The sequence below is a fragment of the Anomalospiza imberbis genome, chromosome 1, assembly GCF_031753505.1.
Source record: "Anomalospiza imberbis isolate Cuckoo-Finch-1a 21T00152 chromosome 1, ASM3175350v1, whole genome shotgun sequence".
Classification (NCBI taxonomy): Eukaryota; Metazoa; Chordata; class Aves; order Passeriformes; family Viduidae; genus Anomalospiza; species Anomalospiza imberbis.
The window spans coordinates 20,175,064-20,189,337 of NC_089681.1; the positions used below are offsets into that span (position 1 = coordinate 20,175,064).

At 33.0% G+C, this 14,274-nt stretch overlaps 1 protein-coding gene across 30 annotated transcripts in view; it reads right to left on the bottom strand.

The window, feature by feature from the left end:
- RIMS2 (regulating synaptic membrane exocytosis 2) overlaps window positions 1-14,274 on the bottom strand; it is a 446,434-nt gene that overhangs the window by 176,683 nt on the left and 255,477 nt on the right. For 22 of the 30 annotated variants that reach the window (XM_068183223.1, XM_068183411.1, XM_068183392.1 and 19 more), the window contains 3 exons: window positions 13,528-13,658; window positions 10,672-10,843; window positions 9,978-10,131 (listed from right to left, as the gene is read on the bottom strand). In XM_068183223.1, the coding sequence (XP_068039324.1) occupies window positions 9,978-10,131; window positions 10,672-10,843; window positions 13,528-13,658 (457 nt within the window). Of the gene's footprint in view, window positions 1-2,203; window positions 2,231-9,977; window positions 10,132-10,671; window positions 10,844-13,527; window positions 13,659-14,274 lie in introns of all 30 variants that reach the window. The other 8 variants (XM_068183384.1, XM_068183253.1, XM_068183207.1 and 5 more) reach the window with 1 other exon arrangement.

Sequence of the window (14,274 nt, forward strand, 5' to 3'; positions counted from 1 at the left end):
CCAGATGAATAAAAGAATATGCAAACATAAATATTTTCTTACAAAGCAACCAAAAATCTGTGGAAGGTTCCAAAAAACCTTCTGCCTTCCACATGACAACTGAAATTGGCCCACAGCTTTTCTTAACTCTCTTATGAACTCTTTTCTTAACTCTCTTATACAGAGGAAATAATGCAAAATACCTTCTGTGCTTCATATATTCCCCACAGACATTTCTGATAGACCTCAACAAAACACAGGAGGTTCAAAGCTCTACTAAAGTGCATATGACCAACCTACATGGTTATTAAAATGAACTAGGACAGGGAATAGAATGAGAAATAAAATTAGTGTGAGTCAGTCTAAATACAGAAGAAAGTGCCAAATTTATGGCTCAGGAATTCTGTGCTTTTTTTGTGGAGAAATTAAAAAAAGAAAAGGAAAAAGAAAGCAGACCAGGCTCCCAATCCTGTCCCTTACAATGCAGGAAGCTTTTACAAGGTTTTGTGGACTCCCTGGGGCAACCAAGGGTGGTGAAGCATGCTTGCAGCTCCTTCCCTGGAGTTCACAGAAGGCCTTCACAACCACTTAAAGTCACTTAGCATTGCCTGTATTTCTTCTATGTTCAGAGCCGACATATAAGCAGCCCCAAAAGAGTCTCATAACAACTGTTTTAGGAATTTGCTCTCTGATATCCATCCTGCCTGTGCCCAAGGGTCCTTAGTGTGAGCTAATTTCTCATGCAGTCCTGCTGTCTCCATGTCAGTCTGTCACATCCTGCACATAATAGTGGGGTTTAGAGGCTTTCAACCAACTTCATCTACACTGACAGAGGAGTATAAATATTAAATTCTATTAAGTTCCTACAGATCTTTGAAAACAGAATAGGATAGATGAGAAAGATAAGAGAGAGAGACACTGTCACCGTTGAGCAGGATGGGAACATACAGACTCTAAGTTAGAAGGTAAAGAATTGAACACTTCTGATTTATTCAAATGCACCACTCTATAAATAGAGAACATCGTGCGGATTAATTTCATTGGTCTTAGAGTAAAACGTCTCACACCATTGTTGCTCTGTGAATGTTGCACAGTGGCAGAACCTATGTATAAACAATGTGAATAACAAGAGAGATAGAGAATTATTTGCATTCTTTCCCAGCTGTTTTCCAGGCTCTTGCCTGGTTAGAAAACCTTCTCTTTTTCTCTCTGACTGAACTGAGAATATCCACAAGATACCACTTCTAGATAGAAGAGAGAGATACAAATTCGAAGTTCTTAATCAAAAAGAAACTATCCAGCTAAAATTTGCAGCTAATTCACAGGTGAGCAAGTCCACAGATGCTGCACCGAACTTGGTCTCTCCCCATGCGAAGGTATTGTAAAACATGAGAAGAATGTGGGATTATTTCAGGAGAGAAAGGAGTAGAAGAAATATGGGAGACTAACATTAGATGTAATGGAAAATGGATTTTATTAGTACTACTCACAAGAAAATTGTGCTCTAAGGGGGTTTTGTTTCTCTCCACCATGGTATGGATCTATTTTCATAACAATGTGAATTTCATTTTTTAAACATAACTGAAAGATAATTAGTTGAACCAATTCTCAAAGAGATTCCAATAATTAAAACTGCAAAAACTGCAAAAAGTCCCAAATGAAATGCACTACAAAATTTAGGCTGGTAAAAACTGTATGTTGTTAATTTACTTATATTTAATTAAGGCAAATTCCTCAGATAGAGCTGGATTTGTAATGGGGGATTTATATCAACAAGAAACTGTAAAAATATATACCAGTGTAAATACTGATTTTGCCAGTACTTCACTTACCCCATGTCTGTATTCTAAAAATACTTACACTAGTTTTCAAACAGCTGTAATACAATAGCATTCCTTTTAATCCAGTTTAAACAAGATAGCATTTTCCTAGTATAGTTAATAAAGCTCACTACAGTTTTCCTACCATAGCTCTACCTAAAATAAAGGCAAGCAAAGCAAGTATGGTGTTAAAATATTGCTCCGATACCAATACTGAGACATTAAAAATAGAGAAAAAAAGCCAACAAAAGACCTGTTACTGAAAAGCAGACAAGAAAAGCCAAAGAACTTTTATGCAATTTAGTATCTGCACAATAGGTAGCAAAAGCACACCAATAAAATATCAAATTAAGTTTTGCACATATATGGAAGCAATAAGCATTTCTGGCATGCTGAAAATTTACCTGAATTATATGAATATAAGCCTTTATCTGGAAAACAAATATTGAAATGAAGTAGCATCAGGGAAAAATACATGAATCAGCACATGTAACAGGGATGATTAGAACCTTAAACATTTTTATAATTGCTGCCAGAGATGGAAGAATTTGATAGTGTAGGCCACAATCCTTCAAAATGAAATTCAAGCAGCTAAGAGAAATTAAACCACAAAAATGCCAGTCACTTCTGGATCAACAGCCACAGAGATCTAGTAGAGCAATTTCAGTCATTTCCAATTTTGCAATAAAATTGCACACTTTTACTATAAGTGTTTAACTTTTTAAGGGCAAAATGTATATTCAGCTAGGCATAAAATATGAGCTCCAACCCTTAAAAATATCGCACGCCTCTGTTGGAACTGCAATACTAGCAGAACTTTCCCAAGATGTAGTTTAGAATCCTACTTTAAATTTAAGAGACTCTGAAGTGATGTGCCAGTCAATCTTCTCCTTCCTGCTAGGTCTTGATCTGGTAAATATGTACATACATGAGAACTTTACATACTGTTGTTACCACTGAATTTTAGAATCCTGATATGAGCTCAATGATTAAATACTTGTAATGCCTGATTTATTGTTTGCATTCCTTAAGTCCGACTGCTTTATGTATTTTAGCTTTCCAAACAATCATACCAAGTTTTCTAAACTGAACCAAAGAATAGGATGTGGAAATGTGGACAATTCTGGAAACATGAAATGTTAATTGCATTCGTAGATTTTGAAATATGACTTCCATAAGATGTCATAATACAAAGAATGCAGGAAGCCAGAATAACTTTAATAATAGCTTGTCATTAGCAAGATTTTATGATTTTTTTTTTATTCCTTGTACTTAAAAAGCTCACAGACACCATATTAAACAGAAAAGAGTGCCAGTCTGTAAGTAAATGATGCACCTCAGATAATATGATATGACAGTGTTAGAGAAAATTTCAGTTTCTTGCCAAATGGTGCTGTTAATGGATTCACTGGATGACTAAGTGCCTTCTGGCAAGTCACACTTTTTCTGACATCCAGGTACTAACTATTCTAATATGTGGATCATATTACTAAATCACCTACTACTTACAAGTTATAACTCTCTATATTTTCAACTTTGGGTTCTTGATAAATGTAATACATTTTTATGTCCCAGACCCAGAATTCCACTAGGCAATATAATTTCAAAGTGAATGATGGGGTTTTTTTCAGCATCACTTACAACCTTTTAGATGTGATTTATTGTGTAACTTCACTAATATTTGTATTCCTTAATACTAATCTCTTCTGGTTATGAACTTCATTAAAAATGACAATTATTTGGCTACAAAATTATGAAAAAATGCAGGTTAGGGACTTTGCTTAATTTACCCTGACAATATCAGGTGTTACCCAAACACCAAAGGTGGAAACGTGTCACATGCCCACAAAAAAATCTATTAACACAGCCTAGAAATTATTCATCTAGTTAAAAATTATGGGCTTTCTGAATCAAACTCCTGGATAGATCTTCAAAAGTGTAGAGCTTCTTGAAAAGCACAATAATATAAAATTAGTGAGATTATAATGGCATCAAGGACTAAGAAAGCAATGTTTGTTTCTATATGGTCACAGCATAGAAAGGAAGAAGTCAGAATAGTATTAAAACCATCTGAAAACTTCATTACACAACAGAAGAGTAGTTTAATAACATGATTTTATCAAGTATCAGAGAAATAAAGTAATTCTCTTAAACTGCTTCAAAAAAGGTTTTTAAGTATTTTTGTAGTTTAATTACAATTTAGTAAATTAATATCCTAAATTAGTTTCTTTTATTAGAAAAAGGAAAATATTTTGATAGTTTAAGGCTTTTTTAGACATCCCTGTATCATGTTAAATACCTTTTAATCAAAGTATTTAATAAACCATAGATGTACAAGAAAATATAATAAATAAATAATAGATGTAGAATAAATACAATACTGGTATATATATCCATAGTCTGTGAACAAAATATCAATGCATGCAAACAAAGATAACATGACCAAGGCCTGTGCTTCATTCAAAGAAAGATAAAAACTAAGAATCATGAAAGAGAAAATTAATTGTCATTTTGGCTCTCTAGGGTAAAAATCATGTAATAAATTAATTATGGCCTGTGCCACTGACCACAAAATGCTCCATATTATAATTCGGAAAAAAAGTCTCTGACACATGCATCCATTAAGTACAATTCATTTACCTACTAGTGAACAGCATTATTGTCATTTCCTCAAGTCAGGTTCAGTGACATTCATCAAAAATTATCATGCTGACTTCCCAAACTCACAGCAAACTAACAGGAAATTGCTGAGACAGCAAGATCCTGATTCTGCAGTAAAATGAGCCTCTACAGAGCTCCAAGGAAATGAATAATTTTCAGTGAAAGAAGATTGGCCATCATTTCACAGGAACTTATATTTCTCAAATTAAAGTTTCAGATATAATTGTAATTAATTATTGTTAAATTTTAATTATTTTGGTACTACAAAATGTATATCTTGATGTTCTACAATATGGACTTGATAGCTTTACCATTCAAAGAATGGAAGAGATGGACTAAATTAGCAGTTATGACATTCCTCCTTGATCAGATGGTAGAGCCACAGAACATTCAAAAACTAAAAATTGTCATCACTCAGCAATGACAAGTCCATCTAAAAATGTTTTTCAAAAATTAATAAGTAATGGGATTATTTATTTTTTAAATCAGTCTATCTGTTTGTTTTTTTCTAGTCAGCTGTAATAATTTTTATCATGTTAAGGTCTCAGCATTGCTGTAGAAGATACAGTCTGATGAAAAAATGTACAAAGTAAAAATCTGAAAAGATAACAAAATTTTTCATGTTACTCAAAACATTTTGTTAACACATTATAGATTTTCTTTATTCCCATCCAAAAAATGAATAAAATTTGGAAAAAAAAATTATATATAACTTTTTGCACACCATATGCAGATTTTTTTGAACATAACTGTACTCAAATTTTGTCCCGAGAGTTTAAATTTTCATTACTGTAATTTCTCTCCCTCCAGATTTTTTATGGGCCTGGAGAATCATGAAATTCAGTGAATGAAATAATTGATGAATTTCATTCTAAAAGTAATGAAATTCTCTTTACAAGAAAACTACTCCAAAGTCTATTAATTTACATTTACTTTAATTTTGATTGATTTTTTTCTGGTATTCAGATCTTGGGAAAAAAAAACCAAACCTTTTTCCCTTCTACATGTTGATTTTCAAACACTGTAATTTTTAAAATCTTTGAGATCTTGTTCTCAGCAGAGTTTATCTCCTATAGATTTATTACTTTTCCCTTACTGAGGATGCTCAAAATATAAATATTTTTGTTTTCAAACCATATTGTGAATTCTCATAGTATTTAAAAACTGTAGACACCTGCTGCTGTACAGACCTATGCTGCAGCAAGCAACCTGAAAATGTCTGGGTTTATTGCTATACTCACATTTCTTCTCATTTGCACACTTAGCAGTTACCTACACTGTACATTGCATTCTCTGTGGGCTTGCAGATCAAGAATTCAGACAGATTAGTTTTAAAGCCACAGAATCTGTCTCAGAAAACTATTGTTTTCTTTTCAATCCAAAGTATTTGGGAAAGTCTTAAAACAATCAGAGTAAAACAAAATCTGCTTCTAAAACAAATTCAGCATCAATATAAAACAAAAAAAATTGTTTTTCTCCAAAACAAAAAATAACCTGATATTCTTTCTCAATTCTCCAATATCAGCTCACACTGTAAAAATGCTCACATTACATGGATATAACCGTAAAAGATGGAATAAGAATGCATCATATCCAATTTGATTTCTATCTCTATTCTGGGCTCATGGAGAGGAACTAATTTTAGATACACAATATCATAGTATAAACCTTGTTTGATTTCTGTATCATTTCTCAACAAATAGAAATACTAACAATAACTTGCACATCCTAATAACCATGGACACAGCACCCAAAGCACATTCAATTTTGTATGTATTCTCCAATAAGATTTTTAGCTAATGTGAGATGGAAAAATAGCCTACTAAAAATGGGAATTCCTAAATATTCTCTAAAATTATTTTTAATTTTCTGGTTACAATCTTTTTCAGAGGCAATATAAAAAGAACTTCAGTTTGGCTGAGTTTCTAATTAATGTTGTCTGGAATTCTGGGTGTATGGTTGATTTTATGGTTAATGTTACAGAAAATGAAGTCATTTTAAAAACTCACTTTGAAAGTTGAGCACAATAAGTAAAATAGACCTACTCATTATCCCACATTTCTCATAAGAAAAAGTTTAAAATATTCTCATTGGATCAGGTTATGAAAATCTCAAACATAATTAGCTGAAAGAGCCAGTAAGCCATAATCCTATGTTCTATATTAGTTCCAGTTTCTAAGTAGATGTCTGTCAAAAAACACAAAGGAGAAAGTATGAGAATGATTCTTTATCACTAGGAAGTTAATGGAATGTATGGATCAGAGGACTGGGAAAGAGAAGGTGGACAGCTGACTTAGATCAGTCTCTACCACAACACACTGCCCACTCAAAGATATCAAGAAATAAATATATGTGGAAACCAAGCTACTGTCTCTGAAAGCTGGTTCCTAAAAAACAGCATATGGGGCTCTGTGGGAAGCTTGCACTTTGCTACTGGCAATCTGTAAATACAAATTCACTCTTCAGGGCTGACAGTCTGCTCTTCTTCAGGAACATTGCAATCCAGTGATATTAAAAAGAGAATAGAAGTGGCAAGTGTAGGAGGTTCTTTTAAACTACCTTTAGAGAGTAACACTTAAGTATGGTCTTCAAATAAATGTTTATCCCTATTCGACAATCATAAAGATAAAAAAGCTTAGATGTGTAATGTGTATTTATACAAACAAAAAACAACCTTGTAATTCAAAATATCTCTCCAGTCATTTCTCACACTAACAATTTTTGGGGGTATTCAATAAATTCTTTCATCACTAATTCTATACATAGAGGCATTGCAGAAAAGAACAAAAGGTAGGAGGACCGAACTGCTCAGATTTTGCACCCCCAAAAATTGAAATCAGCCTGCTTAATAACCACCCAGTACATGTTCTAAGAAGTGCTTTGAAAGACATTGACAAACATGCTAGACATGCCTTGCTCTAGAGATTTTGTTCACGTTGTTATGATGTGCTGCTGGATAACATTTTCATCATATACAATAATGTTTTTGAAAGATACAAAAGCATTTTCAGACACAAGAAACTAATATATTGATTTTATACTGTTTTTGCACCTCAAAAAAAAAAAAAAGTTGAAAGCCTGGACTTCTATGTGTTATTAATATAGCATAAATATTTCACTTAGTGAAGGCGAACACTCTTAAGAGGTGCTGTCTGCCCATCACCTGTCCCTGGTGATGACATTTAGATTGGGAAGAGCAGTTTTGGAGCCCATCTGGTGCAGTGCCTCTTTCAGGCCTGGCCAACTTACACTGCATTGTTTACAGCCCAATTCAGTAAAGTACTGGATCTCTCAGTAGGATATTGCACAACCTCTTTGGACACCAAAAAGTACTTTTATTTTCATTTCAGAGTTCTGACAGAAATAAAAGAAAAATAGTATTTTCCCATTGCTAAATGGATTCTTCTGCCTTAGCTGAATTCTGACTAGAAACTAAATTTCCAATTGCATACTTTTTCAGACTCCAAAAAGCAAAGATTTTAATTCCAGTATACCATGTTCTCTATATTTAAAACTATCTGTTTAAACTGAAAATTATTTATGATACACAAGGATTCAAGACATGAATATATTCCTAGGCCATTAGAGAAAATCCCTCTTCATCAGGTCCCTATCTCTATACAAAAGGAAATAGGATCGTTTAGTGTAGAAACTTGTGAATTCTCCAGCAATAATAGTGAACATCTAAAATCGCTTATTTGATTAAAGTTTTTTGAACCTGAGGCTGAAAAACTAGGACCCTGGGAACAGTCAGGCTAAACCATCTTCATTGAAAAGCAAGACTTCTATACCAAACCTTAGTATTTCACCAAAACAGAAGTTTTGCTAAATCCTTTCCTTTACATTTACAGACAAGCATGTACAATTGTTCAGTTGAGCACATTATGAGTATTAGTATTTATTAGTTATTTTTATTACTTATTACTAGGTAGTATTACTATATAAAAAAACTGAATATCTTTCAAATTTTGAGTCAATATCATCCAACAGATCTTTACTCAAACATCACTAAATTATGTTAAAAAATAAATCAGAAATTCATTCTTAATGGCAATTATTTATTGCACAGATAGAAATTCTGATAGTCAAACAGTGTTTGTTTGTAGGACTGAATATTTCCTGAAAACCAGAATTTCACTAACTTCACATACAAAGAGTCCAATTGGTCTGTAAAAATAGTTGATGGAAACTTCTTAAAATGCGTTAAAAGATGGTATAGGTCATATAAGAAGTATAATTTAAAAACTTTAGTTAAATAACAGTCATGGTATATGAGAAGACTGAAGAGTATTGAATTGCAATAGAACTCCTTATCTTTTAACTATCACTTCTTTTGTCCTTTTGGGGACAAGTATAATATTACAACTTCAAGGCTATGTACTGTAAGTCTCTGACAGTGTGTCTATCTCAGAATATTATGATATGGAGCATTTTAATCCTTCTCACCATCAACTGCACAGAAGCAAAACAGGTCAACTCCTTGAAATATTTGTATACAATGGGTTATGTAATAAAGACTCTATATAGAACATATGAAATATCCAGGCTTGTTTTCATGACAAGTTTCTGTGAGTTTTCATGACATAAGTTGCTGTGAGTTTGTGTGAAACAGGCACACATGCTCACATACAATGACTCAAAGTAACTCCAAGTAAATCTTGAAAACTGGATTTGGGTTGTTGTTGTGTTGTTAGAGCTTTTTTTGTTTGTTTTGGAGTTTTGGTTTTATTTTGTTGGTTTTTGTGGTGGTGGTGGGACTTTTGAGTTTTGGGAGTTTTATTAATTTGGTTGGTTAATTTGGTTTGCTGCGTTTTTTAATATAACTGCCAACTGGTATTTTATAAAGTTTATTCAGAGAAGAAGAGCTTTAAATCACTGGCAGTATTGAACAGTTAAACTGGAGAAACCATGAAGTATTGAATAAGCAGATTTTTCCCCTTTACTGTCTTATTCTTTTGTATCTATTTATATTACCATATTTTATATACTCTATTTTCAAAATATCTACTGATAACTACTATGGATCGAGTATAACAAACTCTACAAAGTAGAATTTTTAAAGAAATTCTATTTGTGAATCTCAGCACATAAAATAATATCAAAGCAAGGCAACAGGCCATAGTATTAATTTATCTACATATGATGTTATACACAGGTTACTTTAAAAAGTACAAGCTAAAGAGAGAGGTTCTGCAAACCTACTTTTGTTTAAACAATGAAATTATGAGCATAATACAAAAGAAAGAGCTTCATGATAAAAAGAGCACATTGCAAAAACTGAGATAATTTACTCGAGCTGAGGATCTGAACTGAGTTGTCTTATAAGAAAAAAATGGTGTAATGCACATTGGTTGATAGCACGTCAGACTCTCATCAGTAACCACAATGATCTAATTCATAACAGCTACAAATTAACCTAAAAATTCTGCCAGCTTTCCATTCACAAGAATTTAATAGATTTTATTATGCATTAATCAAGTGAACTATACACAGTGTGTAAAACTAATAATAACCTACTTTGTAACCTCCGTGTGGGACTCTCGCCATGGAGCTGTCTGCGTGGCAAATATGGTGAGGGATGGGGAAGTGGCAATGAAGAGACATCATGTGTTTGAAGTTTGTACCAGTGAGGTTCATCATCTAGTAATGCTGTCTCTAACTCAATAAGAATCTAAAAAAGAAAGAATGGTTAAAAGTAGGACAGCATTGCATGACAGAATAGTTTAAAATAAACATACTCATAAATTTTATTCTATTATTCTCTTACTGCTAAGGACTTGTCTGAAGTTATATAAAAACATTGCTTTAATATGAAAAAATCTCTTGTGCCTTTTAGAACACTAAATATACCAAAAAATCTTTCACAAAACCCTTATTACCTTATGAGAGCCTTTACAACTTTCAAATAAGTTAATGAGCAATGTTCCAAAGTTTTAGTAAAATATGACTATGGATTATATGGATTTTAATGAACAATTAGAAAGTGAGAAACCACATTCATGCTGTTACTAAAACAGAAAAAACACAGAAAGAATCTCATATCAGGATTACGTGATACGTGCGAGATTACTATTTGTTTACTACTAAGTGAAAGAAAAAACAATAAAACCAGCTTTGCTCTGCACAGTTAGTAATTTTTTCGAAAATACTATATCTATACATGAATATGATAGCAACTGTATTTCTATAGCAACTACCAATACTTGTATACCTCTCCTAAAAATTCACTTTCTTCCTCTCGAACTCGTGCTTGGTCCCAAAGAGTGATTTCTAACATTCGTTCTCTAAACTCTCTCCGATGAACTGGAGAATAAATAAATGTCTGATTCCACTTAGGTTCCAATGTTTTCTTTACTGTTTTTGTTCTTCTTTTATTTTTATCACTGAAAAAAACAGTTAAATATTAAATATGCTCAAAACACCATTAAACTGCATTAAATATATAACAGAAAATAGGAAATCTTAAATCAGCAGTTCAGTTTGTAGGATCATGGGTACTATAATCTACATCATGAATTTTCCTTCATTATAATGGTCAGTGCATATATTGAGGATGATTAATAAGTTCATATTAAAAGCTATGGTTAGGTCATTTCAAATTTATGTGCCAATTCCAGTTTTAAGATGTTTCCCAAAAACCACAAATGTTTTAATGTGATTTTGGGTGTACTCTCTTTTATTTTGGAAATAGCATTTTATAAAATAAAATGTATTTCCATAAATGGGATTTCCACAAGGCACAGTCTGACAGTAGATCTCTACAGACAACATTGGGCACAGCAAACACCTGCATTTCAAAAAATGATCCAGCTGGTTCAGTCAATTTCCAGTCTTACAGTGGCTCCCTCCAACTGCAGAGCAGGAAGGAGCAGCTGGCCCACATGAAGGAATGGTCAGGGAGCTGGGGGCAGTGCAGGGTTTTCCTGGCTAAGGGCTCCTTATCCACCTGGGAAACCAGAAGCCCCAAAAATGAGTTACATGTTCTTTCCCAGCAACACTGGAACAAACAGTGTTCTCAAAACAGCTTCCCAAATCCTTTGGTCACTCCAATGAATCACCCAGGCTGAAGGTGGACCTCCATCACGAGGTGAGGTCTCCAGGCAAGGTTACCCTGGCAGCCTTGACTCTGACTCCAGAGTGTTGCTGAAAGCAAAGTCTTTTGCAGAATATTTCTGCTTGAAAGAATTAATATTTTCTGATTAAAACATTTTTCGCTGGAAAACACCCACACTCCTCCTACTGAGAATACTGACAAGAGTCCTCATAACAATGCTTATTTTAAACCTGCTGATTGCTGCATAATGCAGCTGCCATACTCATTTATAAGGATTTTTTAATAGGCAATGCAGATGCAGTCCATTCATTAATAATTGCAATTGTAATAAAGTCATTGTATTTCTGAACTGCTACTTGGAAATTGGACCAAAAAATTACCTAATAATATTTTGAGATACACTGTTTAAAAAAATAAATTATTTCTAGCATACAAAAGGTTTGTTTACCCTTGTGAACTGAAATAAGTTACATTGTACAACATTTTTCAATTAAATTTCTTAATTTAAAGAGAATTCACTATCTTCATCTAATTAAATGCTTGACTTACTTAAGAGTATTTTACCTCCAGCATGTTTCTTTCTACTACACAAGAAATATACTGTTGCTTACTTAGCTTTTAAATCGAAGGAAAGAAAAATTAATTTCCACATCAGAAAAAACCCCACAATTCTATAAGACAAATTGCTGATCATAAGCACATAAAACAACTAAAGAAAAGTTCTGAATACTTCTCATAAATGGGAAAAAATTATAGATTAATAAAATTTAATGTCAATATATATTTTTAATTATCACAATTTACATTGTAAAACATTGTGAACATACTTTTGTTAGCCTAATAATTACTCATTACTATTGAAAAAGCAGGTAAGATAATTGAAGTAGACCTGATTCTCAGTTTAGCACAGCTTCAGCTGCTACAAACACACTACAGCAGTTTGAATAAACTAGAGATCTAAACCAACTGTTCAAATACTGGTGACCTTGAGAAAATCTACCCAAAACCTTTTAATCATCAATGACACAGCAAATTAGGTAGTCATAAAAAATTTTCTTGTCAACATATGGTTTACAATGAAAGTGAAAAGGCAAGATCTTCCAAAATACTAAATAGCTTTAATTCCAGCTGAAGCCAAATGGGAATCTTCCTACTTTCACTATTTGGAAAAGCAAAGGAAGTAAAAATACTGGTTACATTCTATTCTACAGGTTCAGCAATCCACTGATCTATTATTTTGAGTGACATTAAAGCTTTGAATTATTTGGTTGGTACATTATAAAATAAAGGTAAACATGTTCCCCTACTGACACGATCTGAGGAAACATCAATTAAAAAATAAACTGGAAAACACACTATCTCTTCTGCTGTTTTTCCCAACACATAAAATGAAACACAGAAAATCATGGACTAAGAAGTGAAGGAACTTTTCAGGAATAGGGTCCTACCACAGTTTAATTTTTCCTAAGTACATATATTATACCATCCATATTAACATGAGTCCTGTGCTTTATGGAAAGTTTTCAAAGTGCAAATGGGAACCCTCAGCTGAGTCCCCTTCAGCATTAACTCATACTGTGGACAAAAATCTGTGAGTTTCAGATGCCAAACCTGTTACTGCTTTATTGCATAAAGGTGGGGCAAACCAAACTGCTGGACTCATCAGTCCAGAAATTTATGAACCTGACTGTGTAGCATCTTCTTTGCTCTAGAGAAGAATAACTAGCATATAAAGGCATTATAATACACTAATAACATTCTTTGCAAATAACAGCTCCCCATGCAAAGACATATGTTTACCTTTCCTTTTCTATTCATCATTTTATAATATAACCAGGGAAAGCAAGTTTGTGCTTAGTGTTCAAAGACGCCTTGCTGTTACATAGCATGTTCAACACAAGAGCTCAACACTGTAAGCTATTTTCCATGTAAGCGTGGCTGATAAATTCAGCTGTGCATGCCACCTGAGCATCAGACTAATTCAAATATTCCTTGTCTTTGTGTTCACCCTACCTTCTGTCTGGAAGAAAGTAAATTTTAACATAAGGATTCCTTGGCCTCCCATCTTCCCTTGAAGGAAGATCCTTTGCTCCCAGTATGGTCACTATTAACTGATGACCAACCTTGTCATACCACAGTTTTATCTGTAGGAAGAAAATATTAATTAGTGAACTTATTTCTACAATGAAGTTGCATATTAATCCTTAAAAATAATTTTGCTCATGAGATTCTATTTATATTGGTTACTTAAACAGAAAATATTATATTCTATTTTTCATTTATAATCAAGAATAAAAATAAGTTAATATTGTAATAGCTTCAGTATATACCAGGAGTTACTCTTTTTTTTAAATCCTGTACTGTAAGTACCTTACTTCACACTAATTGTTTTTCACATGGTGCTCTGGTTAGGATTATTCTCCCTTGTATTGTATTACTTGCATTACTATGGTATTCATATATATACATTTCTGAGGAGTTTATGCACAATGAATGAATAATTTTTCATCTGCTGTTGTGCTAAAGAGACTATGGGATAAACCCGTAAGTATTTCATATAATTTAATATTTTTCAACATAAATACACTTATTCTGAAATCATATAAGTCCTCCATAAATACTGAGAGAAAGGCTCTGTAGTCCAACCCTCTTCATAGTGCAACTCAGTAACAAGGTAAAAGACACTATTATTCATTTGTAGAAATTGTTATTAACCAGTCTAAGGCTTGCTTTGCTATCCTTTTTCACTACAGTAATTAC